The sequence below is a fragment of the Somniosus microcephalus genome, chromosome 8 (assembly GCF_052327205.1).
Source record: "Somniosus microcephalus isolate GS21.2 chromosome 8, FLI_Smic_1.0, whole genome shotgun sequence".
NCBI lineage: Eukaryota > Metazoa > Chordata > Chondrichthyes > Squaliformes > Somniosidae > Somniosus > Somniosus microcephalus.
Window position 1 is genome coordinate 193950092 of NC_140994.1, and position 27951 is coordinate 193978042.

At 44.7% G+C, this 27951-nt stretch overlaps 1 protein-coding gene across 3 annotated transcripts; it reads right to left on the reverse strand.

Moving 5' to 3' along the window:
• Nucleotides 1-1833: 1833 nt before the first annotated feature.
• On the reverse strand, nucleotides 1834-25163 carry LOC147113994 (E3 ubiquitin-protein ligase NEURL1-like). Of its 3 annotated transcripts, XM_085995463.1 has the most exons (5): nucleotides 24919-24991; nucleotides 15209-15621; nucleotides 10451-10996; nucleotides 6478-6600; nucleotides 1834-5090 (listed from the first exon to the last, which is right to left on the reverse strand). In XM_085995463.1, exons 3-5 carry the CDS (start codon nucleotides 10872-10874, stop codon nucleotides 4846-4848), a joined length of 792 nt encoding a protein of 263 aa, XP_085851589.1. In that variant the 5' UTR covers nucleotides 10875-10996; nucleotides 15209-15621; nucleotides 24919-24991; the 3' UTR covers nucleotides 1834-4845. The 3 variants fall into 3 exon arrangements, with proteins under 3 accessions (XP_085851589.1, XP_085851588.1, XP_085851591.1); XM_085995462.1 differs by lacking the exon at nucleotides 15209-15621 and having other exon boundaries at nucleotides 24919-25163; XM_085995465.1 differs by lacking the exons at nucleotides 15209-15621; nucleotides 24919-24991 and adding an exon at nucleotides 11989-12538.
• Nucleotides 25164-27951: the final 2788 nt, after the last annotated feature.

Genomic DNA, 27951 nt, shown 5'->3' on the forward strand with positions numbered 1-27951 from the left:
CCTTAAAAAATTTTGGGCTTGCGTTTTCTTCAATTTTAATCGTCGCTGTCATGCCTTTTAGTGTTCCGAGTCCTTGCTGGAACACTTCTTTCGCATCAGTTAGGATCTTTGACAGTCGCCCAGGTGTGATGTCGTCATCCTTTTTGTCAGCCACAGTCAGTGCCTGTATGGAATGCCAATCCAGTTGTATTTTCCGGATCCATTGACGTCCCAGTAATGGTGGTCCTCCATCTTGCAATACATACAGGTCTAGTTTTGGTGTTTCCTTACCGTTATATATAACGGTCACCCTTATTTTTCCTTTGGGGTAGACTTTTTGCCCCGTGTACGTCTTCAAAATAATTTTTGTGTCTCTCAAGGGTATGTGTGAGAATAGCTGCTCGTAGTCCCGTCGGTTTATGACTGTTAGGGCTGATCCTGTGTCCAATTCCATCTTTACCTGGACTCCTGCTATCTTGAGAGTGACCCAAATGGTTCGGTGATCCTCCGTTGTGATCACATTATGTAGTTTCAGACAACTCAGCTCCCTGCTTTCGGAGTCGTTATCACTCTTTTGTTCGTCTGAACTATTCTCCGTCATCTTATGTACCTTCTTGTACTTTTCTTTGGTAGGTTTCTTATTGCTGGTTTTCTTTCCCGACCTGCAGACTCGTGCTATGTGTCCTACTTTTCCACACTGTCTGCACACTTTGTCTTTGAACCAGCAATCATTCTGGTCATGTGTTGTTCTGCCGCAGCGATAGCACTTCTCTGTTCCATATGACATTTCGTTTGTGCCATATTCTTGCGGTCTCTGTTGTATCTCTGCAGCGCCCCGTGCTGCTGCTTCATATGATACCACAATGCTGAAAGCCTTTTCCAGCGTAAGGTACTTTTCAGATAAAAGCCGTTTCTGGGTTCCTTCACTTTGAAGCCCACACACAAACTTGTCTCTTAAGGTATCTGCCAGTCCCGCTCCAAACTGGCAGTGTTTCGATAGTTTGCGCAGTTCTGTTAAATAATCAGCATTGCTTTCATCCTTATGCTGGTTCCGTTTGTGAAACTTGAATCTTTCTGCTATCAGCAGCGGTGTGGGGTTTAAATGTTCCTTTAGTATCGTTACTATGTCTTCAAAAATCTTTTCCATTGGCTTCGTTGGGGTTACTAGATTTTGTAATAAACCATACGCCTTTGCACCCATTAAATGTAACAATACCGATGCTTTCTTGTCATCTGACACCTCATTTGCCTTGCAGTACACCTCTATTCATTCGACATATGTAGTCCAATCTTCGACTTCATTGTCAAATGCGGTGATACTGCCACTCTTCGGCATTTTGGGTGTGGTTTAAAATGGCATCTCCCAATGGCTTAAAATGGCATCTCCCGCGCTTTCCTTCCTCCCCCGCTGCTGCCAACGCCGCTCCCGGCGATTCTCGTGGCAATGGCGGCACCCTGTTGGTTTCGCGCGCTTCTCCCGCGCTGCTGCCAACGCAGCTCTCGGCGGTCCTCGTGGCAATGGCGGCGCCTCGCGGGATTCTGCGCGTCTCTCTCTCCCTCTCTCCGACGCTGCTCGGCCCCTGAACACCGGCTGCGCCCTGTGCGCTCTGCCCTCTCTCTCTCTCTCTCTCCCCTGTCGACGCTGCTCGGCCCTTTGCTGTGCCGCTCGGTCGGGCTCTTGCCCGCCGCTGTCCGGGAAGGGTTTGCGCACTACCTGTTGCCAGCCCGTTTCGCTGGACCACCTCGACTGGAAAGCCAAGCCTGGCTCTCGACAGCCTCCCCCGCAATTCTCGAGTCTCTGCTGGATGACTGGGCGGTTGCCCATGGTCGACGCCCGAGTCTCTGGCCTTGACCTCCAATCCACTGATCTCCAGGAACGAATCCCCGGGAGGTGATGCAGAGTTGCAGGTAGGTTCGAACTTGCCTCATCGCCAATGTAGTGTCCGTGTATAATAAGACACAGACTGCGGAGAATGGTACAACAGGTGTTTACTCAACGTGGCTCACAGTGGAACTGATCTGTACAGATTATTACTCAGTGCTATATACAGGTGTGGTCACTGCCAGTACTGCAGTATACATGAGCTGTAAAAGATAGTTCCCCTTAAAGGTATATACATTACAGTGGCCATCCACAGGTCCAGGCAGCACACAGTCGAGGGAGTCGTTCGGCCCGACTGCCTGCATCTCTTCCGTGGCTATGTTCGCGCCTGGGTGTCCCTGGAGAAGGACCATGTGGTTTCCGCTGGTACGCTTGAGGCCTTCTGCAACCGGTGGAGTGACTTTAATTTAATTTGACAAATTTCCTTTAAAAAAATTGGTTTAATTTACAGTTTAATGTTGGTGCCCCTTTAAAAATGGGGCACTTGTTAACTCTTAAATGATGATGCCAATTGTCATCAATAAAGAAATTAACATAAAAAGTTAGCTGAAACAGACATTTCACCTGACTTGTCAAAAACCCTCTTAAAATTTATAACCTTCTCTATTTCCAATGTCTCCCTGGTAGGCTATTCCACACATTTACATTAATGTAATTGTCTGATCTAAGTTTGAATCTATGTCACTTTGTCCTAGAGCTTGTCCTGATAAGTAATGGCAGATCTTAGAGTAACCTTCTGAGTTGACCTTCAGGGATGGAACCAACAGAGTGAGCATTCAATGTGGATGTAGCTGCTGCAGTCTACTATGAAGGAATTCATGGTGTTAGGTCTTTTGTTTCATAGTTCATCCCTATGTCAAGTGTAGTACCAAGACTAATGCTTATAATAGAGAGTAAGTAACTCAGAGGATAGATCAAGCATTAAACCTGGAGAACCTTCCTGAACTGCATTCTTGAGCTATTGGCTGGATAAACACACTGACGCAATCAGGGGAATTAATTTCTTGTGTTTTTTCCAATTTCTCCTAAAGCTGATAATTGTTTTCTGGAGTACAAGGCCTCAGATGAGGCCAGCCTTCCAGTACCTTGTCCAATTGGCCATTCTTAGCATGTGGGTCTAGACAACCTTGACATCATAGCCAAGTTCAATGCTCTTCTCACCCAATATCTACATATAGGCATTTTCCAGCAGGCGCTACTGTATCACAATAAGGACTGGGGTCCCTGACTGATTTTTACCTTCTATAGCCAGAGCATTGAGTTCCCCAATGGCTGCCCTGATTGAGATCATGAATCAAACATAGAACCTTCTGATATGTATGGCTTAGTGCTACATCTTGCATTGTCTTTACCCACAGGGACAACTGGGGAGCTTGGCTTCAGTTTCTATGGTGAAACTGAATCACAAACAGCCACTGGAAGTCAACCATTCCACATGCTCCATCTCTCACCCTGCAGCAGTGTTGTCCTTGATATCACAAAGAGCACCTCTTTTTACTCTTGAAACTAGGAATTCAATTAAAAATGCCATCTCATTGTATCAAGTCAATTTTATCAAAATATAAATCCTATGTACAGTAGCAGCATATTATAAAAGCATGAGTACAGTCAATTAAAAATACAATTTACAAAGTTACAATATTCTAACAACAACTTGCATTTATATAGCGCCTTTAACGTAGTAAAACGCCCCAAGGCACTTCACAGGAGCGTTATCAAACAAAATCTGACACTGAACCACATAAGATGATATTAGAACAAGTGACCAAAAGCTTGGTCAAAGAGGCAGGTTTTAAGCAGCGTCTTAAAAGAGGAGAGGTAGTGAGGCAGAGAGATTTAGGAAGGGAATTCCAGAGCTTAGGGCCTAGGTAGCTGAATGCACGGCTGCCAATGGTGGAGCAATTAAGATTGGGGATGCTTGAGAGGCCAGAATTGGAGTAACGCAGAGATCCTGGAGAGTTGTAGGGCTGGAAAACTATACAGAATACATAAACACAAGGGCTTCATTGTGATTGTTAGGCTCTGTTGACTCTAACATTTCAGTTCAGAGAAGCAATGCCAAGATTGTGATTTAAAGCTGCAGCACTGAACCAAAATGTTATAAAAGTGCAAGTTCTAGAGCTGCCCATCTTTCATATTCGCCTCTCACAGATGATCTAGTATAAATCCCAGAAGTCTACCATACACACTCTGACCTATTCAAAATGGAAGCCAAGTCCACATATCAGCTACTTAATCATTAGAAGAGGGAGGCAGACATTTTTCTCAAGTGCAGAGAGCCTATTGTTAATAAATAGGTAATTTCTAAAAGCTTGGACAATACTGACCCAGGAAGGACTGTGAAATGTTATATCTCATATGTCGGCACAGGGTGCAACTTATTTCCAGTGCACATGTTCCTCTGTGTCTCCACATACCTCCGTCAGTTGTGCTTTTTCTCTCCCAGTTGCCCCATTCAATAGTCTCTAATTCTTGGACTTCCCTTTGATTGATTGATTGTAATTTCTTCCTCTTTAATAACATTCTCAGTTGTTTGTTCCATCTTTCTTACTGCTTCACTAGTTTTGGCTACTTCCTCTTTCCAGTTGTATCCTTGCTTCTCTAACTCAAGTCACATTTCTTAACTTTTCCTGCTACTCTCTATCCTAATTTAACCCTTTTCATTTCACTCCTTTTGCAGTCGTTCCCTCTCCAACACAGCTCTCCATGTCCATTTCTCCATACACATCCCTGTCCTTCTCCATCTCATCCTTCACCCACCTGTCCTGTACTTCAATATTCTCCATACATTTCACATTCAGATTGGACCTTCATAACCGTCAAGTGTACTGGGTGTGCTCACATTCGCATTATCCTCTATTGGGCCACATGTCCAAGTGCTACAAAACATGTGATTAGTATGGCAGGGAGGCAAGCTGCTGATATTCAAATGAAGGCCACTCAAACTGTCCAATAGACTGAATTCATATGTTAATCTTGAGGTATTAACTGCGGTACGTCTTGATGATCTCTTTGATTGGTTGTCTGCAGATTGGGCATTTTGAATTCCTGCTGTGGAGCTTCTGACCACAACCATAGCACACACACATGTGTCCACATCTGTATATAGCAGAGTCCACTCGGCGAGAACAGCAGACAATACAGTCTTCATCCAGGTACTCGGAGCTTTGGGTCTGGGTATTTGATGATGATTTAGGAGCACAGGGAGTGGAACCAGAACCAGAACTGCCTGAAAATAAAGTTTTAGATGGTTACTACACAATCACAGGATGCCTCTTTTTAAGTCATGTCGAATGGCAAATCTTCACCAAGTTAGCAAGGTTCTGGTTAAGATTTTTATTGGCTCAGTAGTTGCACTGGAGGACTGGTAATATATTCCCAATATTCAAAACAAGAAGTGAGACATGCTTTAGAAATCAATGATCTATTATCGGTAGTAGGGAAAATGCTTCAGTATCTTATGAATATTAGAAATGTACATTTAAAAAGTTTAGAATCCGTAAGTCATTGTAGACTTAGAAGCAATAGCTAATTCCTCACTAATCTACAAGAATTCTACGAGGAGGTAACTAAATTAAAGAATTACGGTTAGCTAACGTTCTGATTTTCAGAAGGTATTTAAAGAAAATGAAGGCCCCGAAATTAATTTGAAATTAGGCAGCTGATTTTATTTGATGATAGTAATCAGATGTCCAATGATGGTCCTTGGGCAGGGTGACCTTCAGGAGGGAGAGCCAAATACAGAGGGCAGCAGATACACGGTTGAACATGGTATGTTACGGTACGGTGCATTAGTCCTTTCAACATGTGAATTCCAGCCAGCTTTTTCTGGTGGGGGTTAGATAGTGCAATATAGATCAGACACTATCCTTTAGCATCAGGATCTCAGTTTAAGTGTAATCCAAAATGGGGAGATAAAAGGTACTTTTTCTCCAACGAGGTGGTGCAGTGGATTACAGTGCTGACCAATCAGCACTCAGACTACGTCCCAGTCCAGCCTGGACCAGACAGAGAAAATGGGATCTCCTCTCTGTAACTTGATGTTGTGATAGGTTAGAACATTATGCTTTTTGCATTGTCAGTTGAGCACCCAGTGGACTTGATTTTGTAGTCAAGTCTCTTAGATTTGATAGTTTGGCAATGTTGCAGAAATTGTGTTTAGTATAATTATCAGGAAATGGATGCTAAGAACTATAAAAGCCACAAGGATTTGGTAGATAGTACTCTTCTAAGATTAGGGCTGAGGTGCATCACGATAGGGGGAACTTCAGTCACCACCCCATAATGCTCTCACTGAGACCAATCAGGGAAGTTCATTTCACAGCACCTCCACTCACAATGATATATGCCTCTTCTCTGATGCAAGTGAGCAAAAGTAGTGCCAGATTCAGGCAGTTCCATGAACTTTTCTATTGGGAATGAGACTGCCTAGCTTGGGATCACCGACCGAGAAAGGATCAAAAGGCTAATGCTCTGTCTGGGTTGACATGACTCTGGGTTCTAAAAGTGATGGGACATTGTTGCCTCCCAAGATGCTGTTCAGTCTTCTGTCCAGCAATTGTTTTGAGGAACTTACTAAGTGACTAAAGCCCCAGGTGTTTACCAATTGCTCTTACCTTTGACGGGTGTCGCACAAGAGACTGATGTGTGAGGATGTGATATTTGGGGCTTGTCACTTCTGACATGGAGGGACGGCTGCAGTGGTAATTTGTTCTGGGATACACATTTCATGGAGGGATCTGAAGAAGTAAAGATATGAGTATTTAGTTTAGCAGAGTGAGCATGGCATTATACAGTTAGATTAGGAATAAAGTATTGTGGTAAACCACTTTTATCGTTCACTATCGTTACACTATAGTTATCACTGTTGTATTGTTATCACTGTTCTCACTGTTGTATCACTATACGAGGTCGCCTCTTGTCGCGCTGTTATACCTGGGCTGACCACCTCCGACTCCGCCCATGGCTCCACCTACCTGCCCAGGTATAAAGGTAGTCGACTGGCTGGTATTCCTCCTTGTTGGACCCGATCACCCACGAGGGTGGGCTCTGTTATTTAGTCAATAAAAACCTTTAGTTACGTTCCTAACTCGTCGCTTTTTATTGGACGAATTGATAGGTATATCAATTTTATTGACTAAATTTTAAAGATGTCTACTACTGGCCAGCCAGAAGCCCTCCCAGAAGCACAGCCACAGCAGCTTTCAGACACCGGGCTACACCAGCCACACCAGCCGGCTTGGCTGCAAGCCCTCAGACCACCGTACCTGGATCGAAACCCACAGGCAGCAAACTCAGCCCTCAACTTCAAACACTGGCTGGACTGCTTCGAATCCTACCTGGAAGAATCCGGCGTCCCTCAGAGATCCAAACTAAGAGTTCTGAACGCCCAAGCGAGCCCGAGAGTATACGCACTCATCCAGGACACGACTACATACGAGGCCGCTATCAACCTACTGAAACAGCAGTACCGGAGCCCGGTAAATTACATGTACACCAGGCACCTCCTAAGATCCCGCCCGCAACAGCCAGGAGAGTCTGTAGCTGAATTTTTATGGGCGCTAAGAGCACTCGGCAGGAACTGTGACTTTAAAGCGGTGACGGCTGTTGAAAATACGGAAGATAATATCCGCGATGCCTTTGTGAAAGGCCTACAGTCCGACTATTCACGGCAAAGACTGCTTGAAGCTAAAGACCTCGACCTGGACAAAGCTGAAGCCCTCGCTCTCTCCCTAGAGGTGGCCCATCAGGACCAGGAGGCGTTTTCCAGGTACTGCTCGCGACCCTGGGACTCGGGCCCGACCCCTACCGCAATACCCTTCGCAGCGCCGCCCCCGGGACCTACCTCAGCGTCGGCGTCCCGGACCCGACCGGGACCGCCACCCCCGGTACCGGCTCCGACATCGGGCACCCGCGATCGGGCCGCCGGCTGCTTCTTTTGCGGCCAGGAGAAGCACCCGAGGTCACGCTGCCCAGCCAGGAACTCTAACTGCTCAACCTGCAGGAAGAAAGGCCACTTCTCTAAGGCCTGCAGGAGCGGATCTTCAGAGGCCAGCAGTGCCTCATGCGAACTGTGGGGGCGGCCATCTTCTTTCAAGGCAACTGAGGCCAGCATCCCCACACGGGAGTCATGGGGCGGCCATCTTTGATCAAGGCAACCGACCCCAATAGTGCCTCATGTGAGTTATGGGGGCAGCCATCTTCTCCGCCATTTTGTCCTACCTCGTGGGAGACGCCATTTTACCCACCACGCCCGACTGCCACCGGGCCCCCGGACCCGACGACCGCCTCGCCCGCAGACGACAACGACTCGCTTACCTACACACTAGCCTCCGTCACTCTGGATCAAGCCCGCCCACACCACCTGTCCAAGTCGATGATGGACATCAAAGTAAACGGCCACGCCACGACCTGCCTGTTCGACAGCGGAAGCACGGAGAGCTTCATCCACCCAGACACGGTGAGCCACTACTCCCTCCCTGTCCTGCCAACGCGCAACCGAATCACTTCACCCCGCCGGACTCAAATCTAAACAAGGGGTGAATGTGGTAAACCACTTTTATCGTTCACTATCGTTACACTATAGTTATCACTGTTGTATTGTTATCACTGTTCTCACTGTTGTATCACTATACGAGGTCGCCTCTTGTCGCGCTGTTATACCTGGGCTGACCACCTCCGACTCCGCCCATGGCTCCACCTACCTGCCCAGGTATAAAGGTAGTCGACTGGCTGGTATTCCTCCTTGTTGGACCCGATCACCCACGAGGGTGGGCTCTGTTATTTAGTCAATAAAAACCTTTAGTTACGTTCCTAACTCGTCGCTTTTTATTGGACGAATTGATAGGTATATCAAGTATCATTAATCCAAAATGAAAAGACTTTGTAATTCCTGGTTTCACATTAACCATTAGTTACAAAATTTCTATGTCTTGATTTATTAACTACTGGTACAGTGTCATATTGCAGGTATCATTGAATATATCTTGGAATGTACAATGAACTGTCTCACAGAAACCTGCTATGCAGTCTGAATGAGAGCAAGCTGCACACAACAGAGTTCTGGCTACACACCTTTGTAGTGACACTGAGGGAGAACTAACGTTACTGGATGGCTCACAAGATCCATCTAACCAACATTTTTAAACTGTAAAACACGAAAATAAAGAAGGAAATGAGAGACCACAAATAGCCAGTGTCTCTTTAATGGGGATACTCTTGAGACTGCAGTAAGTGCAGTATTCTCCCGGAGACCCCCAAGAAATTGTACAGATATCTCTTTCGAACAGAGACAGTGACCTCAATCAATGTGCTATCACCATTCATATTAGTTAGGATTACGTTAACTCAAAATCTATAACATAGTAACCCTTGAAGGATAGTGGCTTAAAGGTGTAATGTCATTCAAGTGTCTCTGACTTTGAGCGTAAACAACGTTTCTGTTCAATACCATTCAACATTGCAGTGAGCTGCAGTCTTTTATTAAAGAATGTGATTCTAATGTGGAAGATTCTAAATTAAAATCACTGCATTTGAATACTTTGCATAAATACAGTGGTGGCCTCAGAGTCTGTTATCATGTTGGGTGGTACTTGGTGCTGTTGGAATCTTCTCCATTTTGTGGTTCGCATTACTTTTAACGTAGCTTTGAACTAAGCCAATTTTTTTCTAAATGTTATTTTCCCAATTTTCTCCCCTCTCCAGAAGGTGCGGACTCTTACTCGGGTATAGTTCTGCAGTTCTTTGGAAGCTCACTCAGGTCCAGGTGTGAATCTTTTTGTGGGAAGCAGAGTGTTGGTGGGCTGCTCAGCTGTGGCGGGCATCACAGCTGAAATCAAATCTGTCCTCACCCAACATCCACACACACGCACACAGAGTGATGAGCACCAGTCACTGAACAGCAATTTGTAGCAGGAATCCTGGCTCATTTTCTTTTTCTTGTCCAGAGAACTAAGGTCAGCTATAGCCCTCCAATTGTTGCTCTAACTGAGATGAGCTAACTCGGCATAGACCAGCGAATAAGCCTGGGACCTTCGATCCTGTATGACTTAGTAGCATACTACAGTATATGGTGTATTTACCCATGAGGCCATCAGGGAAGTGAAATAAGTTAATCTAAGCCATGCTGTCCACTCCTATACAATGAAACACAGTGAAATACAATGAAATGTTCTATTGTAGGAATGTCTAGTTCCTGTCAAGAGACTGAGGTCGACTTAGGCGATCAAACAAACGATGTTTAATGTAAAACAAACTGAGTTTAACAAACAAATGCACGAGAACTACAAATACAGGTCTAGTCAGTTCGGAGGCTCCACGAGGACTGCCTGGGCGGTCCCGTGGCTGGCGTCATGACGTCATCACGTTTTTCCCGCCGGTGGGGGATCACGTGATGAACGGTGTGATGTCATCGCGTTTGCCCGCGCTGTTAAAGGGACCGCGCTCTGTACATGCAAACAGTATATACAAAGATACAGACTCAGGCTGTAGCCAACATATTGTTAAAGGGAATTATATACAGTTGATCGGAGTCCCTTAGTGGCTCCGCCACACTATCACATCTTTCAAATGCGATGATTAATTCTTTACCTTGGATCTGGACTTTTTGCGTTGTTCCATACACATCAATGATCACCCACAACGGCCATGACACCTTCAATCCTTTCAGAAGGAGCTGTTCCCTCTCTTCATTCACAGTGTACAATAAGTGGCCTTGGCTGTTCACCCAGAAACAGACAATAGCTCCCTCTTGCAGACACTCCTGGGGTAACGCGCTTACCCAGAATCCATGTACTTCCTCTAGGTCTGGGCACACAAACTTTGGAAGTGCATTGGGATCCATGAGGGAGGGGTCAAAGATTGTGCAGCCTAGTCGCAATGCTCCTTGCCATGAGGCATCCGTCTTTGTGATCTTCAATCTCACTTTCTCCTGGATGAGGACTGGACGGTTGGTGAAGGTGATCCCATTGCAGAATCCGGATTTTCTCCATGCACAATGATGAGATGAATCCATCTTTATCTGTGACCCCTTGGTGTATGGATGGAAAAAAAGGGGATTGTGCAAGGTAATTGGTGTTTGAAGATGCTTTGCCTTTTTTTCACAAGTGGACCGTTGGCCATTTCTCTGCTCATGTTCTGCAAATGAATGAAACAAAATGGGGGCTTAATGCTGAGCATTAGTTTGCTACGCTGGTGTATGCAAGACAATGTTACTGTGAGTTTAGCACAGATAGGGGATAGCTTAATACTGAGCATTACTCTGCTTTATTATCCTCTATTGGTAATCTTATTCCATGCTTACCATTTGATTGTGGTATATCAGTACTGGTAATAATCCAACACAGGATAATTACTTGTACTTTGCATCATCCATTTAACATTTAACACAACTCTAATTGAGAAGCAACAGCTGAGTAAAACACTAATTAGAACAATTATTTAGGAGTTGATCTCATTTTAATAAACCTGGCAGCATTGTCTCTTTGTTTGCATTAAATATTTGGGCCCTGTATTTGCATTTAGAGATATCAGGCAGTAACTGGGTATTTTACCACACTAAGTCTTTGACGAACCACTAACATCCACAATTCACAACAGAAAAAGTGGGGCTGCAGCCAGGCAGGGGAGGCTGGAAGAAGCAATTAGGAATATAGGACCAGGAGTAGGCCATTCAGCCCCTTGGGCCCACTCCACCATTCAATTAGATCATGGCTAATCTGTATCTCAACTCCATTTACCCGCCTTAGCTCTATATTCCTTGATACCCTTACCTAACAAAAATCTATTGTCTTGAAAGCTCAGGCTTTTGGGGAAGAGAAATCCATATTGCTACTACTCTGTGAAAAAGTGCTTCCTGATTTCACCCCTGAATGGCCTAGCTCTAATTTTAAGATTATGTCCCGTTGTTCTTGATTCCCCCACCAGAGGAAATAATTTCTCCCTATCTACCCGATAAAATCCTTTAAGCATTTTAAACAACCTGATTAATTCACCCATCAAACTTCTACACTCAAGAGAACGCAAGTCTAGTTTATGCAACCTGTCCTCATGATGTATCCCTCTAAGCCCCTGCAAGCACATGAAGCAACATTTTTTTTAAAGTTCTGAAACTGTACCCGGTTACTCACATCAAGGACCAAAGGGGCAGGTGGCAGAAATGATAACAAGCACTGTCTTATTTGGCTGAGCTGCAAGAGGGAGCGAGGCAAGGCTTGTTGTGGACAACTTTCGCCAACAAATTGGCTATGGAGCCAACATGCTTAGCCTTCTGGGCCCAGGCGAATTCACCAATGATGATGTCCCTGTGGAACTGTTTGTGAAGCAGGTGGAGCACTCCCTCTTAACACCTGCACCTAGTCTGCTGATGGCTGCAAACAAGGTTACTTATAGTGAGTGTGCCATTGGCCAGCCACATATATATTGCAACATGAGTCACCATTTTCAGGAAAGTTGGGGAGAAAGGAGAATTGGCTATAAATGGCCTGGCTTTTCAGTAGATATACACAGTAAATATTTGCCTAGATTTTATTTCTCGGGTAAGAACCTTGGAGCAAACTGTTCTGTGACTACTTGCAACTAATTGTTAAAATAACAATGGGAAGAATTTCACCAAAACAAGTTAGCCAATATCATTAATGTGACTCAGAATCATTCGGCACAGAAGCAGGTCATTTGGCCCAGCATGCTGTGATGGCTCTTTGAAAGAGCTATCCAATTAGTCACACTCCCCAGCTCTTTCCCCATAGACTTGCAATTTTTTCCTGGTTAGGGAAGTGTTCCAAATATTTATGGTTTATAGTGATGTCAGTAGGCAAGGTTTGCTTTGAGCCTCCATAACAGACAGTTCGAGGACACATTTAGCTCCACTCAGAGACTTTGTAACTGAAGATAACATGACTCATTTACCACAGGACTCCATCACACTTTCTTTGTATTTCCACCTCATCTTTTTAGGTCCACACGATGAACCACACACTATTGCTATGAACCATTCCATTGATCAAGAAGGCAAAATAAAAGAGGTCCACACTCTTAGTCCAGCAGCTCAGAGATGTGCATGAGATTAGTGAGGAGTGACTGGCTCTGACGTCCCTCCCTCTGGACAAATGGCCTCCACTCAGCCGCTGCTGAAATTGGATCCCACAATGTGGGGAACGGCAGGGAAAAATACACACCCTCAACACTCCATGGCCATGCCGTACTATGCCACGTACCATTGAACCACCACCAGTTAACCCAAAAATACTAAACATTTCATACAAAGCTTGATCATATGCAGTTATATTGGATAAGCAGAAGATATCTACTCTTCCTGCGAGCCGGTGACCTGGTCTTTGCTTCTGAAGAGCAAAACCACTAGAATCCAAGTGAAATCAGTGGAAGTGTGTTGGGGACTTTTTGGGCAAAAACATGTTGCTTTGCAATTGTCTGTCATAATTGCTAAGATTGTTGGCAGCAGTCCAGCCCTACTCACCAAGGAGCTCCCAGTTAGGAAGTTCACCACATTGTATGGTACTGAGCCCTACACTCCAAGGAGAGCCCAACAACTTGCATTTATATAGCACCCTTAACGTAGTAAAATGTCCCAAGGTGCTTCACAAGAGTGTTATTAAACAAAATTTGACACCAAGCCACATAAGGAGATATTAGGGCGGAAGAGATAGGTTTTAAGGAGCGTCTTAAATGAGGAAAGAGAGGCAGAGAGGTTTAGGGAGGGATTTCCAGAGCTTAAGGCTTTGGCAGCTGAAGGCACAGCCACCAATGGAAATTCATTACATTGTGTGATACTGAGCCCTACACTCCAAGGAGATCCCAGGTTCAATCACTCGTCTGTTCTGAACTAACTTATTTCAGTCGAGATGGTAAATTAATCCACACAGTTGATCAACAAATCAATTTGGAAGAGCATTAAGGGTGCCAACTCTAGTTGGACATATTCCTGGAGGTTTTATCATAGAACCTCCTGTCCCCAACCTCCCTGCCCGGTCAAACAGACTTTTTTCCTATATGAGAAGATATATAATTAATCAACAAAAGGATTCAAAGAAAAATGGAAAAAAAAAATCACAATTTCCTTTAATGCCCCTATGATTTTTCTCCTGGGTTGCTCGCAGTAGTGTCCAGGAGATTAATCGTTAATTCCTGAAGACTCCAGGACAATCCTGAAAGGTTGGGTAACCCTAAGAAGCATGAACCTTACGCCATCATCTTAGCTGTAATTAAACCTGAAGTCAGAATTATGGTAAAATTCTGCCAAGACTTGATCAGCCTCTTTCATGTATATAATGAGCACATTCTTTAGGCCTTTTTATTAGTTACTGTTTATTTTTTTTATGCCCCTGGCAGGATGTGTCGCTTTTAGTGTTGAGATTTGTCCTGAGTTTGTTTTTCAGCCTGAGATTTGCATTGGGGATTCTTGTGCGTTTCACCCAGGTCACGGGCTATTCTGGACAAATTATTAATCAAAACTCAAAATGAACTCAAGTCATTCGACTGGATCTGCACTGGCTGAAAAATTATAATAAAATTGTACGAGGCGGAGTGATAATTTGGGTTATCCGGAGATAACTGACGCTCAATGCTTAAATGGTGATTCAGGGGTGGGATCAGCACGTTGCAGCATGGAATGCTACTGGAGATGTTTCTTTTGACATTAGTATAACCACATTACATCTTCTGACACTTATATCTATTAATAGAAACTCAATTAAAAGACTCAAACTGCCCCTGGCTGCTCACACCCAGCAATAAAATGGAACAAACCGCTTTTGCTCTTTCGCTTAGGGAGAGGGTTGAATCGAAACTTCTGTCTGGTGTGGCTGATACCAGCAGCTTGGCATACTTGAAGTGGGCAGCAGGTTGCTAGGAACACTCACAATAATATCAAGTTCAAGACTCGTCGTTACATGCTCGGGTTTAAGTGTTGGTACATATCAGGTGACTTCAAATAGTATTTTGTTTCTACAGAAAACAATATCAAACAGACCTGTTCGTGACTGGAATTCATTCCTAATTTATCTGGTCGGCAGGCCAGGACACCACCAGAAATAACTCACATTGTTCAGGAGTTACCGCCTACTCCCCCTTATTTAATATGTGCTTCAAAAACAACCCACACCAATCCAGTGCCTGAGGAACTATCCCATTGCCTCAAGGATAACCTCATACTCCCCCACTGTCTCAAGGGCAACGCCTCTCTGTCCCACAGCCTTACGGCACTTGTCCAGTGCCTCAAAAACTATCCTACTCACATTTTACATACAAATAAAATGTCTTTATTATATCATCATGTACAAAAAATGTTTTTTTACTACCTTAACTTCTTCTGTTTGTGCCGTCTTTACTTACATATGAGAAGTTTATCAGTCGTGAAATGAGCAATTCCTTCTTTAACCGGCTCTGTTGAGTTCGGAGTCTGGGAAGGATGCCACCCCGTTGGGACCTGGATTTGACGTGTCAATGTCTCACCCTCTTACGGACACTGAGCACGGATACCTGACTAGTTGGTTTCAAAAACAGTAGTTGACTCAGGGTCCTGCTGATTGGGTCTGCGTAGACTTGTGTACGTGATGACCTAATTACGTCGGTAAGGTCTGTATCTCTCAAATGATGTATTGCGAATGGGGAAGAGAGAAAGTGGACAAGCAGGACCTGAGAGCCATCCAGTTAAAGCGAAATACTGTGTTGACATACTTCTTTGTCAGGAAGATTTATTACTGGCCAGAGTCGTAAATTGCGTTCAGTGACCCTTTGTGTCATTCCTTTGTGAGAAAAAAATGCAGCGGGTCATGTGATGCCAAGATTTATGGTAAAACAAGCAGCTAGTGCGAACATCTCCACGACTTTCACTGGGTTATTATACTGGTTCTACCACACTGGAAATATCTTTCGATGGTTTTGAAATGGGAACTTGCAGAGAGAGGAGTCTCTTCCAAAGCTTCTTGTTATTTGGCCATTTGTTACATTACATTTTCACTTGCTCAACAGTTATATTTCAGTGCCATAGCAATAATCAGGTCTCTAATTTCCTATCTGTTCACTCCTCCCCCACCTCGTGCACCACAACACAATCCAACTGATCGGAGGGAAATTCCAAGACCACCATCCAAAACAGCAGAGCAAACATAAACATAGAAGATAAGAGCAGGAGTAGGCCATTCGGCCCCTCGAGCCTGTTCCGCCATTTAATGAGATCATGGCTGATCATCCAAATTTAGTACCCTGCCCCTGCTTTCTCCCCATATCCCTTTAGCCTTAAGAAATATATCTAACTCCTTCTTGAATATATTTAACTAGCTAAAGTGCCCGGCGGTGCCGAGGCTTTTTCGAGGGCATGTTGTTGTTGGAAGAGAGAGAGAGAGCGACTGGGGGGAAGAGAGAGAGCGACTGGGGGGAAGAGAGAGAGCGACTGGGGGGAAGAGAGAGAGCGACTGGGGGGAAGAGAGGGAGGGGAGGGGTGGGGGGAAGAGAGGGAGGGGAGGGGAGGGAGGGGAGGGGAGGGGGGAGGGAGGGGAGGGGGAAGGGAAGGGAGGGCGGGGGGAGGGGAGGGGGGAAGGAAGGGAGGGAGGGGGGAAGGGAGGGCAGGGGAGGGGAAGGGAGGGCAGGGGGGAGGGGAGGGAGGGGAAGGGAGGGCGGGGGGGGAGGGGGAGGGAGGGAGGGAGGGCGGGGGAGGGGAGGGGGGATGGAGGGCGGAGGGGAGGGAGGGCGGCGGGCGCCCCCCCGAGGGTCGCGGCCCCCGAGGGTCGCGACCCCCCCAGGTGAAGACCGCCGATTGCGCGCGCAGCAGGAGCTGAGACGCGGCGTCTCTCTCGGCCGGCGGGCCCGGTTGCCAGGGCAACCGTGACGCTGACCAAGCCAGAGAGAGAGACGCCGCGTCTCAGCTGCTCCTGCTGCGCGCGCGGCCCCCCCCCCCCGAGGGTCGCGGCCCCCCCCCCCCTGAGGGTCGCGGCCGCCCCCCCCTCCCCCCGAGGTGAAGACCGCCGATTGCGCCCGTTGCCAGGGTAACGCTGGACGCTCAGCAAGCCCCGGCACAGAGAGACGTCTCAGCTCCTGCTGCGCGCGCACCCTAGCGGCGCTGGGCTGAGGCTCGGCCCTCCAGCCTTCGAGTGGGGCCGGGAGGTGCCTAGCTCGGGCGTGGGTGCGGAGGAGATGCCGAGGCTTCTAGGCCTACCTGGAAAAACGGGGAAAGGTAGGAAAATTAATGAGATTAGATAAGTTAATTACTTTCTAAATCATTTTTTTTAAAAACAATATGTGTTTTAAAAGCAACGTTTTTTTTTAAGACGCAGAAAGTGGGAAAAAGAAAGGAAAAGTTTGGAATCAAGATGGCGGCGACTCACCTCGGTTCAGAACGATAAAGCCCGGCCACACGCGCACCGATTGGCCCGGCGGCACACGCCAGCAACCCGGCGTACGATTGGTCGAGCTCGAGGTCACTCTGTCGCTAATGAGCGGATAATGAGATGCTAATGAGCAGAATGTTGAAGGTTTTTGGGATACCGCGGGCGCAATTTTAGCCCGGCCGAAACGTAAATACGCTTAAAACCGTCTCGGAAGCGTAAGCTTTCTTTGGAGGTAACGCGCGCATAGGTACGCCCTGTAACTTTCAAGTGCATACCCGCAACGCACACGCGATGACAGACAGATAGACAGATAGACAGATAGAAAGACAGAATGACAGAAGTACCGATTTATATATATAGATAAGTTGGCCTCAACTGCCTTCTGTGGTATAGAATTCCACAGGTTCACCACTCTCTGGGTGAAGAAATTCCTCCTCATCTCTGTCCCAAATGGCTTACCCCTTATCCTTAGACTGTGACCCCTGGTTCTGGACTCCCCCGACACCGGGAACATCCTTCCTGCATCTAGTCTGTCTAGTCCTGTTAGAATTTTATAAGTTTCAATGAGATCCCCTCTTATTCTTCTAAACTCTAGCGAATATAAGCCTAATTGACTCAATCTCTCTTCATACGTCATTACTGCCATCCCAGGTAGCAGTCTGGTGAATCTTCGCTGCACTCCCTCCATGGCAAGAACATCCTTCCTCAGATAAGGCGACCAAAACTACACACAATACTCAAGGTGTGGTCTCACCAAGGCCCTGTACAACTGCAGCAAGACATCCTTGCTCCTGTACTCGAATCCTCTCGCTATGAAGGCCAACATACCATTTGCCTTCTTAACCGCCTGCTGCATCTGCATGCTTACCTTTAGCGACTGGTGCACAAGGACACCCAGGTCTCGTTGCACTTCCCCGTTTCCCAATCTATTACCGTTCAGATAATAATCTGTCTTCCTGTTTTTGCCACCAAAGTGGATAAACTCACATTTATCCACATTATACTGCATCTGCCCAATCACCCAACCTGTCCAAATCATACTGGAGTTTCTCTGCATCCTCCTCACAGCACACACGCCCACCCAGCTTTGTGTCATCTGCAAACTTGGAAATATTACATCTAGTTCCCTCGTCTAGATCATTAATATATATTGTGAATAGCTGGGGTCCTAGCACCGATTCCTGCGGTACCCCACTAGTCACTGCCTGCCACTTGGAAAAAGACCCGTTTATTCCAACTCTTTGCTTCCTGTCTGCCAACCAGTTCTCTATCCAAGTCAGTACCTTACCCCCAATCCCATGTGCCTTAATTTTGCACGCTAATCTCTTATGTGGGACCTTATCGAAAGCCTTCTGAAAGTCCAAATACACCACATTCACTGGTTTTCCCTTATCTATTCTACCAGTTACATCCTCAAAAAATTCCAGTAGATTAGTCAAGCATGATTTACCTTTTGTAAATCCATGTTGACTTTGTCCGATCCTGTCACTGTTTTCCAAGTGCTCTGCTATTACATCTTTTATAATGGACTCTAGCATTTTCCCCACTACCGATATCAGGCTTACCGGTCGGTCTATAATTCCCCGTTTTCTCTCTACCACCTTTTTTAAATAGTGGGGTTACATTAGCTATCCTCCAATCTATTTCAGAGTCTATAGAAAATTCATGTCATTCTTAAGGATAAAATGAAAGCAGATCACCAGTAGCCCTCTTTTATTCTGAATATGTAAACAAAAATGAAAACTCACTTTTGTTTTGTATATGAAACCAGTATCTTTGCATTCTCCAAGCAACCCCCCACCACCACCTGCTTATGCTGGAAGCACTCGCTTTGCAATCAAAAAGCATGTGATGTTATTACTGATAACATTATTGAACCAGGTTAAACAAGAATTCTCCCTCCCTTTCTCTGTCCAAACCAACACAAAGCTCTTTGAACAAGCTGTCCTTATGACTCTCCTTCCCAAACACAGTCCAGAGGAGCCTCACCATGCTGGGAAATTACACAAATAAACACATCTCTGCTCCTTCATATAATTTCACATGAAGTGATATTAGAGTTTATTTTACAATTGACACAAGAACTAGCAGAGACTCTATATACAGAGTTTAGGGCTTTGTGGATATATTACAATGTAATTCTCCTGTGTTTTTTGTGTCAACTTTGGCTCATTGGTAGCACTCTCTCCTCTGAGTCAGAAGGTCATGGGTTCAAGCCCCACTCCAGAGACTGGAGCACATAATCTAAGCTGGCACTTCAGTGCAGTATTGAGGGAATGCTGTACTGTTGGAGGTGCAGTCTTTCAAGTAAGACGTAAACTGAGGCCCTGTCTGCCCTCTCAGGTGGATGTAAAAGATCCCGCAGTATTATTTGAAGAACAGCTGGGGAGGTCTCCTGGTTTCTAGACCAATATTTATCCTCAACCAACAGCTAAAACTTGGCCATTGGTATAATTGCTGTTTGTGGGACCTTGCTGTGCACAAATTGGCTGCCTGCTATATTACAGCAGTGACTACTCTTCAAAAGTCCATTGGCTGCCCTGATGTCATGAAAGGCGCTATAAAAAAGCATATTCTTTCTTTCCACAGATATTTACTGCCATGCTGTGGTGTTGCCAAATGGTCCCAGTGAAAGAGCACAAGAAGACAGAACATTCTGTGTAGAACAGGCCATTTGCACAGTCTCACAACAGACAGATGGAGGATGCACATCAATAGCACAAAAGAAACCAATGAATAATGCAGGCTGTGGCCTTTGAGAGTTATAATGAGTGTGATACATAAACCACCTGTCCCAGGGATTTATTCTATTGAACACATTTTTTATAAAATTTAAAGAAATGTTTACTTAATTTTTGCACCAATTATATATAGTTGCCAGCATGTATTTAATGGTGCTGTGTGTAACACATAAAATAACATAATTGAAATTGGTGAAAAAACAATTTTACATAGATGAATTTATGCTCATAAAAATATGTATCATAAACATATTGTAATAAAACAGAACAAGGAACCATGGTGTAGTGTATTAAACATCCTTTTAAACCAGCCCATAATGGGATGAAAGTCTTTTCTCTCTGTTGGCTGTAAGGGTCCTGTGTGAAATGAATTGTGTCATCTCAGTCCTATTCTCAGTGGCCCCCACAACACAAACTCCCCTCAATTCAAGACTAAATTGACAACCTCACTTAGAGAGATCACTGAATGGTTGATGTGAGAAATGGGAAAAATAATCACCCTGATGGAGGACGGGGTACTATTCTGAGGCTGGAGTCACAGTACATTGCGAGGACAGAATAGAGGGAGTTTTATCCTATGCCTAACCGTAGTACATCTGCCCTGGTAGACAATTCATTCCCCACCAATGACAATCCCTCTTTGATGAGCACAAAACCCACACGCAAAAAAATCACTACCATTTAAAAAAAAATCCCTGGTTGGTACCAATCCCCTGCTGTCCTGACGCAGTTTGAAAAAATGAAAGAGCTTTCAGTGGCTCGCTGGAAGCAGAGAGTAGGGAGGTGGCAGTGCAGGCTGAACCTGTACTGTAGAAATAAATGCCGCCACGATACGGGTGCAACGTTTAAATGAGCGCACCACTGAGTGAAAGCCTGTTAATGTTTACTGCTGGCAGGTGGCAGGCGGTCAATGAAGCAGTTAGAGTTTCAGCTTGTTGCTACCCAGCGAGGCACTGCTTCCACGGCTGCTGCCACCGAGGCTAATCATTTCACTGGAATTAAAGTACCTCACTGACAGGAAATAATAAAAGCACACGGAGATAGTGATTTACAATATCCCAGTTTTGAAACTTGCTATCAAACAACAGAAGGGTCAGCCACAGCATGTGTATAAATAAAACACTGCACTCGTATGTTGGATGGACATTATATTTACCAGCTCGCCACAAACGGAATCCACTGGAATTTTAAAATCAAATCAGTAATGATTAGTGATCTACATATGTATACTTTAATCACAGACTCCACCGAACCCTCTTAATGTCCTGAGCAAAAATTCTACACAATCCCCCACCCTTATATCTGTATAATCTCTAACTTTCGATTTGCATCTCCTTTTTAAAATGTGTTTTTATTTTGTGAATTTTGAGCTAATCAAAATGAGTAATATATTGACTTCAATAGAAAAGAAAATCTGGTGGTGTGTAAAACAGGCTACCGATTCACTATTGCCCTTTCTGTGCTGCCGCCCAAAGCAATGGCTAACTAGCACCCTCACTGTTCAACTGGCTAGAATGAACTGTCTCAGAAATTGACCTTAAGGAAAGGTCAGTACCACATTGTATGGTGATTTACCCACTGGGCAATCCCAATCTCTATTTCCGTCTCCATATCTGTATCTCTCTCCATAATGGCTCAGTGGGTTTGACCACCAGGACCCCCTTTAAGGAGAGAATCTTACTATGGGCCCTTGTTTTTAAAGAGGACGTCTCATTATGGGGCCACTTTTAAGGGGGAATATTACCAACTACAGTAATTACCAACTACAGGAGCCTTCTAAAAAACAGAATTCTGATCTATTTGTTTTATTTGGGCATCCTCTATTGTCAATTATTATGAAGCTGTAAAAACTGAGCAATACTAGATTGTAAAGATTTGGCTCCAATCTCACATTTACCAATATGATCCCATTGAGTTACTGTAAAATAAGTTCCTGGCAGTTCAAATATCCAACACCTGGTCAAAGGTTTTGTTTGAACAAACAAGTCATTGCAGATGAAATAGGAAGTCCATCTAGAGAGAAAATATTACTGTTAGAACTCTTGTTAAAGAAGGAAAGTGTCTCTATTAAGCACCTGTTTAAAGAGAATTGCCACCAGGGCCTCCTTTAAAGAGACAGTGCCACCATTGAGACCCTCTTTAAAGGAGAGTATAATTGTTGAGGCTATTGTTAAAGAGGCAGAGTGTCGCCTTTAAAACTAGAGACAGTCACGATCATGGCCCCTTTTACAGGCAGAATCTCACCATTGAGATCCCATTTTAAAGAGGAAGTCTTGCTATTAGGTTCCCTATAATGAGAGTCTGTTGCCATCACTTCTTCTTTTAAAAGTCACGCTGTTATGAAGAATCTTACTTATCTCTAATGTCCATTTGTTTATTTCTGTGTATTTCCTTCCAATATTTTTTTCTGTTTTAACAGTAAGCATTGATAACATCAGTTGCGAACTAGTTTGGACGAATCACTAAAGACACATTCACACTACAATTGTGACATTGTTGTGAAGTGGTTTGCCTTTGCACCAAATGCTGTAGTAACTGTGTAAATGCCACCTGAATTGTGCATCAGGACCTAGCTTGACTCTCAAATAAAGCTAAGTGAGACTCCTTGGAGGAGTTAATCTCAATCCATGTCACATGGAATTCAGTTCAGACTTTCCAAATTATGCTCCAAGTTTCTTCAAACTGATACTAAACTTGTAGAGTGTGAATGCCCCGGGGTCAATAATATTAGGGAGCTGGATAGCATAGTGAAGCTGTAGAACCCACGGTTATGGATTTTGCTTTTACCAAAATATCTTAACTCCATCTTACTGTCAGACTCAGCAGTTCCTCTGACGTGCCTCAATGAATCTGAGACTCGACGTTAACGGAGCAAAGCAAGGCTTTTATTAACTCAGAAAGTAATACACATTGGAGAAGTGTCTCTCATCCAGAAATCTGCTGTACCGCTGTGAGACACGCTGGGGCTTGCTTAAGTAGGGGCCAGGTATGGGCGGAGCCCTACACACAATACAATACAGGTAAGGAAATGCAACTGAAACTAAACTAAACACAGGGAATACAGTGCTTGATGAATGGCATATTTCATCACATCCTCCAAATCAGTTCCCCTAACACTGTTGTCAGCACTTAGTATTTCCACAAAATAAAAAGGTGTCAACCTTGGCTCAGTGGTAGTCAGAAGGTTGCAGGTTCAAGTCCTGCTCCAAAGACTTGAACATATACTTTAATCTGACATTTTAGCACAGTCCCGAGAGTGCTGCACTGTCAGAGGTGCTGTCTTTCAGTTGAAATGTTAAACCGAGACCATGTCTGCCATCTCAAATGGCCATAAAAGATCAGATGACACTATTTAAAGAGAAAGGGTGTTCACCCTAACCACAGTAAAGGCTACGGACCCCGACAACAGGCCGACTTAGTGCTGAAGACCTGTGCTCCAGAACTAGCCACATCTCTAGCAAAACTGTTCCAGCACAGCTACAACACTGGCATCCACCCAAAAATGTGGGAAATTGCCCTGGTATGTCCTGTCCACAAAAAGCAGGATAAATCCAACCCAGCATTCTGTGGCAAGTGTCTCACCTCCTGACTTTCCAAAGTCTCTCCACCACCTACAAAGAATAAATCAGGAGTGTGATGGAATACTCTCCACTTGCCAGCTGCAACAACACTCAAGAAGCTCAACACCATCCAGAACAAAGCAGTTTGCTTGATCGGCACCCCATTCACCAGCTTAACATCCACTCCCTCCACCACCAGTGTGCCATAGCTGCATTGTGTACTATCTAAAGGATGCATTGCAGCAACTCACCAAGGCTTCTTCGACAGCACCTCCCAAACCCTCGACCTCCACCACCTCGAAGGGCAAGGGCAGCAAGTGCATGGTAACACCACCACCTCCAAGTTCCCCTCCAAATCACACGCAACATCCTGACTTGGAAATATATCACCGTTCCTTCATCATCGCTGTGGCAAAATCCTGGAACTCCCTCCCTAATAGCACTGTGGGAGTACCCTCACCACACGGACTGCAGTGGTTCAAGAAGACGGCTCACCACCACCTTCCTAAGGGCAATTAGCCAGTAACGCCCACATCCCAAGAATGAAAAAAAATTATCCCTCAACCAACATCACTAAAAAACAGATCATAAAGGTAATTTATTGCCTTGCTTTGTGGGACCTTGCTTTGTGTAAACTGGCTGCTGTGTTTGCCTGGAAACAACAGTGGCTAAACTTCAAAAAGTACATAGTTGACTGTGAAGCATTTTGGGAGTCCTGAGGACACGAAAGGCACTATATAAATTCAAATTCTTAAAAATCAAGAGAAAGACAGAAATAAATGAAAGGACGTTGAACAGAACCTATTAGTTAAAGCCCTGTGAGATTCTTTTTTTAAACTATGTCACTGTAATATCATCCTAACACCTCCTCCCTTAATGCTGGTTCCTTTACCTGAAGATAAATTAATGAGAATTCTGGAGGAGTGACATACCAGAACAAATGGAATAGCAACAGATTGCTACAAACTAATAATACATTTTACACAATGTTAATAGACATGAATTACTTATAGCTCGATGTTGAGTTCACTGAATTATCTCTTGATCACAATTAAAAATTAAGGCCTCCTTTTAAATGTGTTAATTCTTTATTGTTATCTTATTAAACATGTTTTTAAAGTTTGAGAATCGCAGCGTTTTATATTATAATAGAAATATTAATAAACAACATATACGCATATTGTAAAACCTCCCAAGGATTCGATTTTACTTTGAAATTAAACAGCTCCTGAGGTATTTTCGATGGTACATAAAACGCCTCTGGGAGGCATGGGATGAAATCACCTGAGTGCAACAAGATTCAGTATACATAAGTACCAAGGATTTTTTAAAATATGTATTTAATATTTACACTCCCTATATTTAATCTACATTCTAATGGCATGCAGAGGGCATCAGGTATCGGCCATTCTTACCACTGGGAGCTTCCTTGATGTAGCTGCTTCCCATGCTGACCGGCATTTAGATGTCTTCTCTCGGCAGCTTGCCTCTTTACCTGTGCCGATACTGCTGGCTCCTCTCCGCCCAATTGCTTGTGAACTATAAATACAGCAGCATTTCCTGAGGTGACGATACTGCGCTACGAAAAGAGGAGGAGCTGGGTGATGAAAGTGGAACAACCCGAATCCTCCGTGGTGTAGTTCACAGCCAGAATCATGGCTTTGACATTTAATTGTTGACCTTAAAAGTAACATTTTGCGTCATACGGTCGCCCACCTCGTTCTGTACCATGTGCTTTGTAAGGGAGTCCCTGCAGGGTATCTGTGTCAGACTTTGACTTCGCGATGTCTGCACCGTGCAAGCGCCATCTGCTTCCAGGGAACTACTCCAAGAGACCTGCATATCAGCCGTAATTTCCTCAAATTAAACACTGGAAAGACCGAAGCCATTGTCTTTGGCCCCCACTACAAACTCCGTTCCCTCCCCATTGATTCCATCCCCCACCCTGGCCACTGTCTCAGGCTGAACCAGACTGTTCTCAACCTTGGCATCCTATTTGACCTTGAGCTGAGCTTCTGACCTCATATCCTCTCCATCACAAAGATCACCTACTTCCACCTCTGTAACAGTGACGGCCTCCGCCTCGCCTCAACTCATCTGTTGCTGAAACCCTCATCCATGCCTTTGTTACCTCCAGACTCGGCTATTCCAATGCTCTCCTGGCCGGCCTCCCATTTTCCATCCTACATAAACTCTGCTGCCTGTATGCTAACTTATGCCAAGTCCCGTCCACTCAGCACCCCTGTGCTCGCTAACCTGCATTGGCTCCTGGTACAGCCAGAATTTAACCTCCGTTCAGTCTGTAAGGGTGACCCCGAGCTTCCGGTCGCCTGTCATTTTAATTCACCGCTCCATTCCCACTCGGACCTCACCGTCCTTGGCCTCTTGTATTGTTCCACAGAAGCTCAACGTAAACTCGAGGAACAGCACCTCATCTTCCGATTAGGCAGTCTGCAGCCTTCCGGACTCAATATCGAGTTCAACAATTTCAGATCATAAGCTCGGCCCCCATTTCATTTTCTCTTGTAATTGTTCCACTCCTTCCCCCCCCCCCCCTTTTCCTTTTGTTTCTCTCTCACACCTGGCAGCTATCTTTTGCCCTGCCAGTACACTTTACACCTAATCCCAGCCTATTACTATCTCGTCTAGCTTCTAATCTCTTTTACTTCTTTTGTTTCTTTTATTCTTTTGTCCGATCGCAGCCCTGCCTCCGATCTAGTTTCTTTTCTTTCCAGTTTTGAAGAAGGGTCCAACCCGAAACGTCAACTCAAATTTCTCTCCACGGATGTTGCCTGACCTGCTGAGTTTTTCCAGCATTTTCTGTTGTTATTTAAAATGATCATCCTTGTGTTCAAATTCCTCCATGGCCTTGCCCCCTCCCTATCTATGTAACCTCCTACAGCCCTAAGAGATCTCTGCATTCCTCCAATTCTGACCTCTTATGCATTCCAAGCTCCCCTTCGCCCCAACATTGGTAGCTGTGCCTTCAGCCGTCTAGGCCCTAAGCTCTGGAATCCCCCCCCTAAACCTCTCCGCCTCTTCACCTCCATCTTCCTTTAAGACGCTGCTTAAAATCTACCTCTTTAACCAAGCTAATGTCTTCTCCTTTGGCTTGGTGTCAGGTTTTGTCTAATTACACTCCCATGAAGCACCTTGGGATGTTTTCCTTACTTAAAGGTGCTATATAAATGCAAGTTGTTGTTGTCAAGCTCCTGCAGGGATGATGTGCAGTGTTGCAATGTGTTTCTGGTTTCTAGGCGAATGACTCCATAACATCTGTGATTAACCAGCCCAGCCTCAGCCGATCCTTAACTACATAATAAATGGTCTGAGGTTACCCGTTTTCTGTGGATCTAACATGATACTTCTTTGCACAGTCTGTTTTGAGTCTGACTTGTTCAAGCCGTTTGTGCACAAACTATGACTTAGGATGGCTGCTCCAAACTAAGGGTTTCTGATAAGCATGGTGACAACCACTTATAACAATCATCTTGGTTGCTTCAACTTCAGCCATCTTTCTAGGTAGGTGGTCTCCTTATGAACGTTTAAGTCAGCTATAATGACTCTGCTTCATAAAGACACTACTGCTATACAAGTAGTTACTATATGTAACATTTGCATATTGAATTATCATTGGCCCACAGGCATCTGTAAGGAATACCTATTATATTCACATGTGATCACATGCTGAGTTGTCATTGGCCTGCAGGCATCTGTAAGGACTACTATTGTTTTGAAGACCCAGGCTAGGGGTCCTAATGCTAGGCTTCCCCCACCTGTGCTGCTATGAGTAAGATCAGACCTAATACTTAATAAAAGAGTTAAACTGTAATACTCCGTTGTCCTGCAAGTTATTATTTTTGTACAAAGTGTGCAAAACAAGACACTATAGATGGGGTGAGGGATATGTATGTGTATGGATATGTATGTGTATGGATTGCATGTATAAGACATAACTAGACAAGTGTGGTCACTGTATACAGAGAGAAGAAAACGCCAGAATGACCAGAATGAAAATTAAGAGGTGAGGGGCCCTTTTATCTTAAGGTACATTGGTTGCACCACCTCAAGGTAACTATTTGACAGTGGCAGAAGGGGCATAATTTCAAACTCGTGAAAGGCAAATTTAGGTCAGATGTCAGGAAATTCTTCATAGAGGTCGACACTTAGAAACATAGAAGATAGGAGTAGGAGTAGGCTATTCGGCCCCTTGAGCCTGCTCCGCCATTCAATGCGATCATGGCTGATCATCCAAATTCAGTACCCGGTTCCTGCTTTCTCCCCATACCCCTTGATCCCTTTAGCCTTAAGAAATATATCCAACTCCTTCTTGAATATATTTAATGTATTGGCCTCTACTGCCTTCTGTGGTAGAGAATTCCACACGTTCACCACTCTCTGGGTGAAGAAATTCCTCCTAATTTCTGTCCTAAATGGCCTATCCCTTA

Excerpts from the sequence above, each read along its gene's own strand:
- LOC147113994 (XM_085995462.1), bottom strand. The coding sequence starts at position 24,964 with ATGCCGGTCAGCATGGGAAGCAGCTACATCAAGGAAGCTCCCAGTG. Across the intron at positions 10,997-24,918 it reads CATCAAGGAAGCTCCCAGTG|AACATGAGCAGAGAAATGGC; the intron begins GTAAGAATGGCC and ends ATTCATTTGCAG. Across the intron at positions 5,091-6,477 it reads TTGTGCGACACCCGTCAAAG|GCAGTTCTGGTTCTGGTTCC; the intron begins GTAAGAGCAATT and ends CTTTATTTTCAG.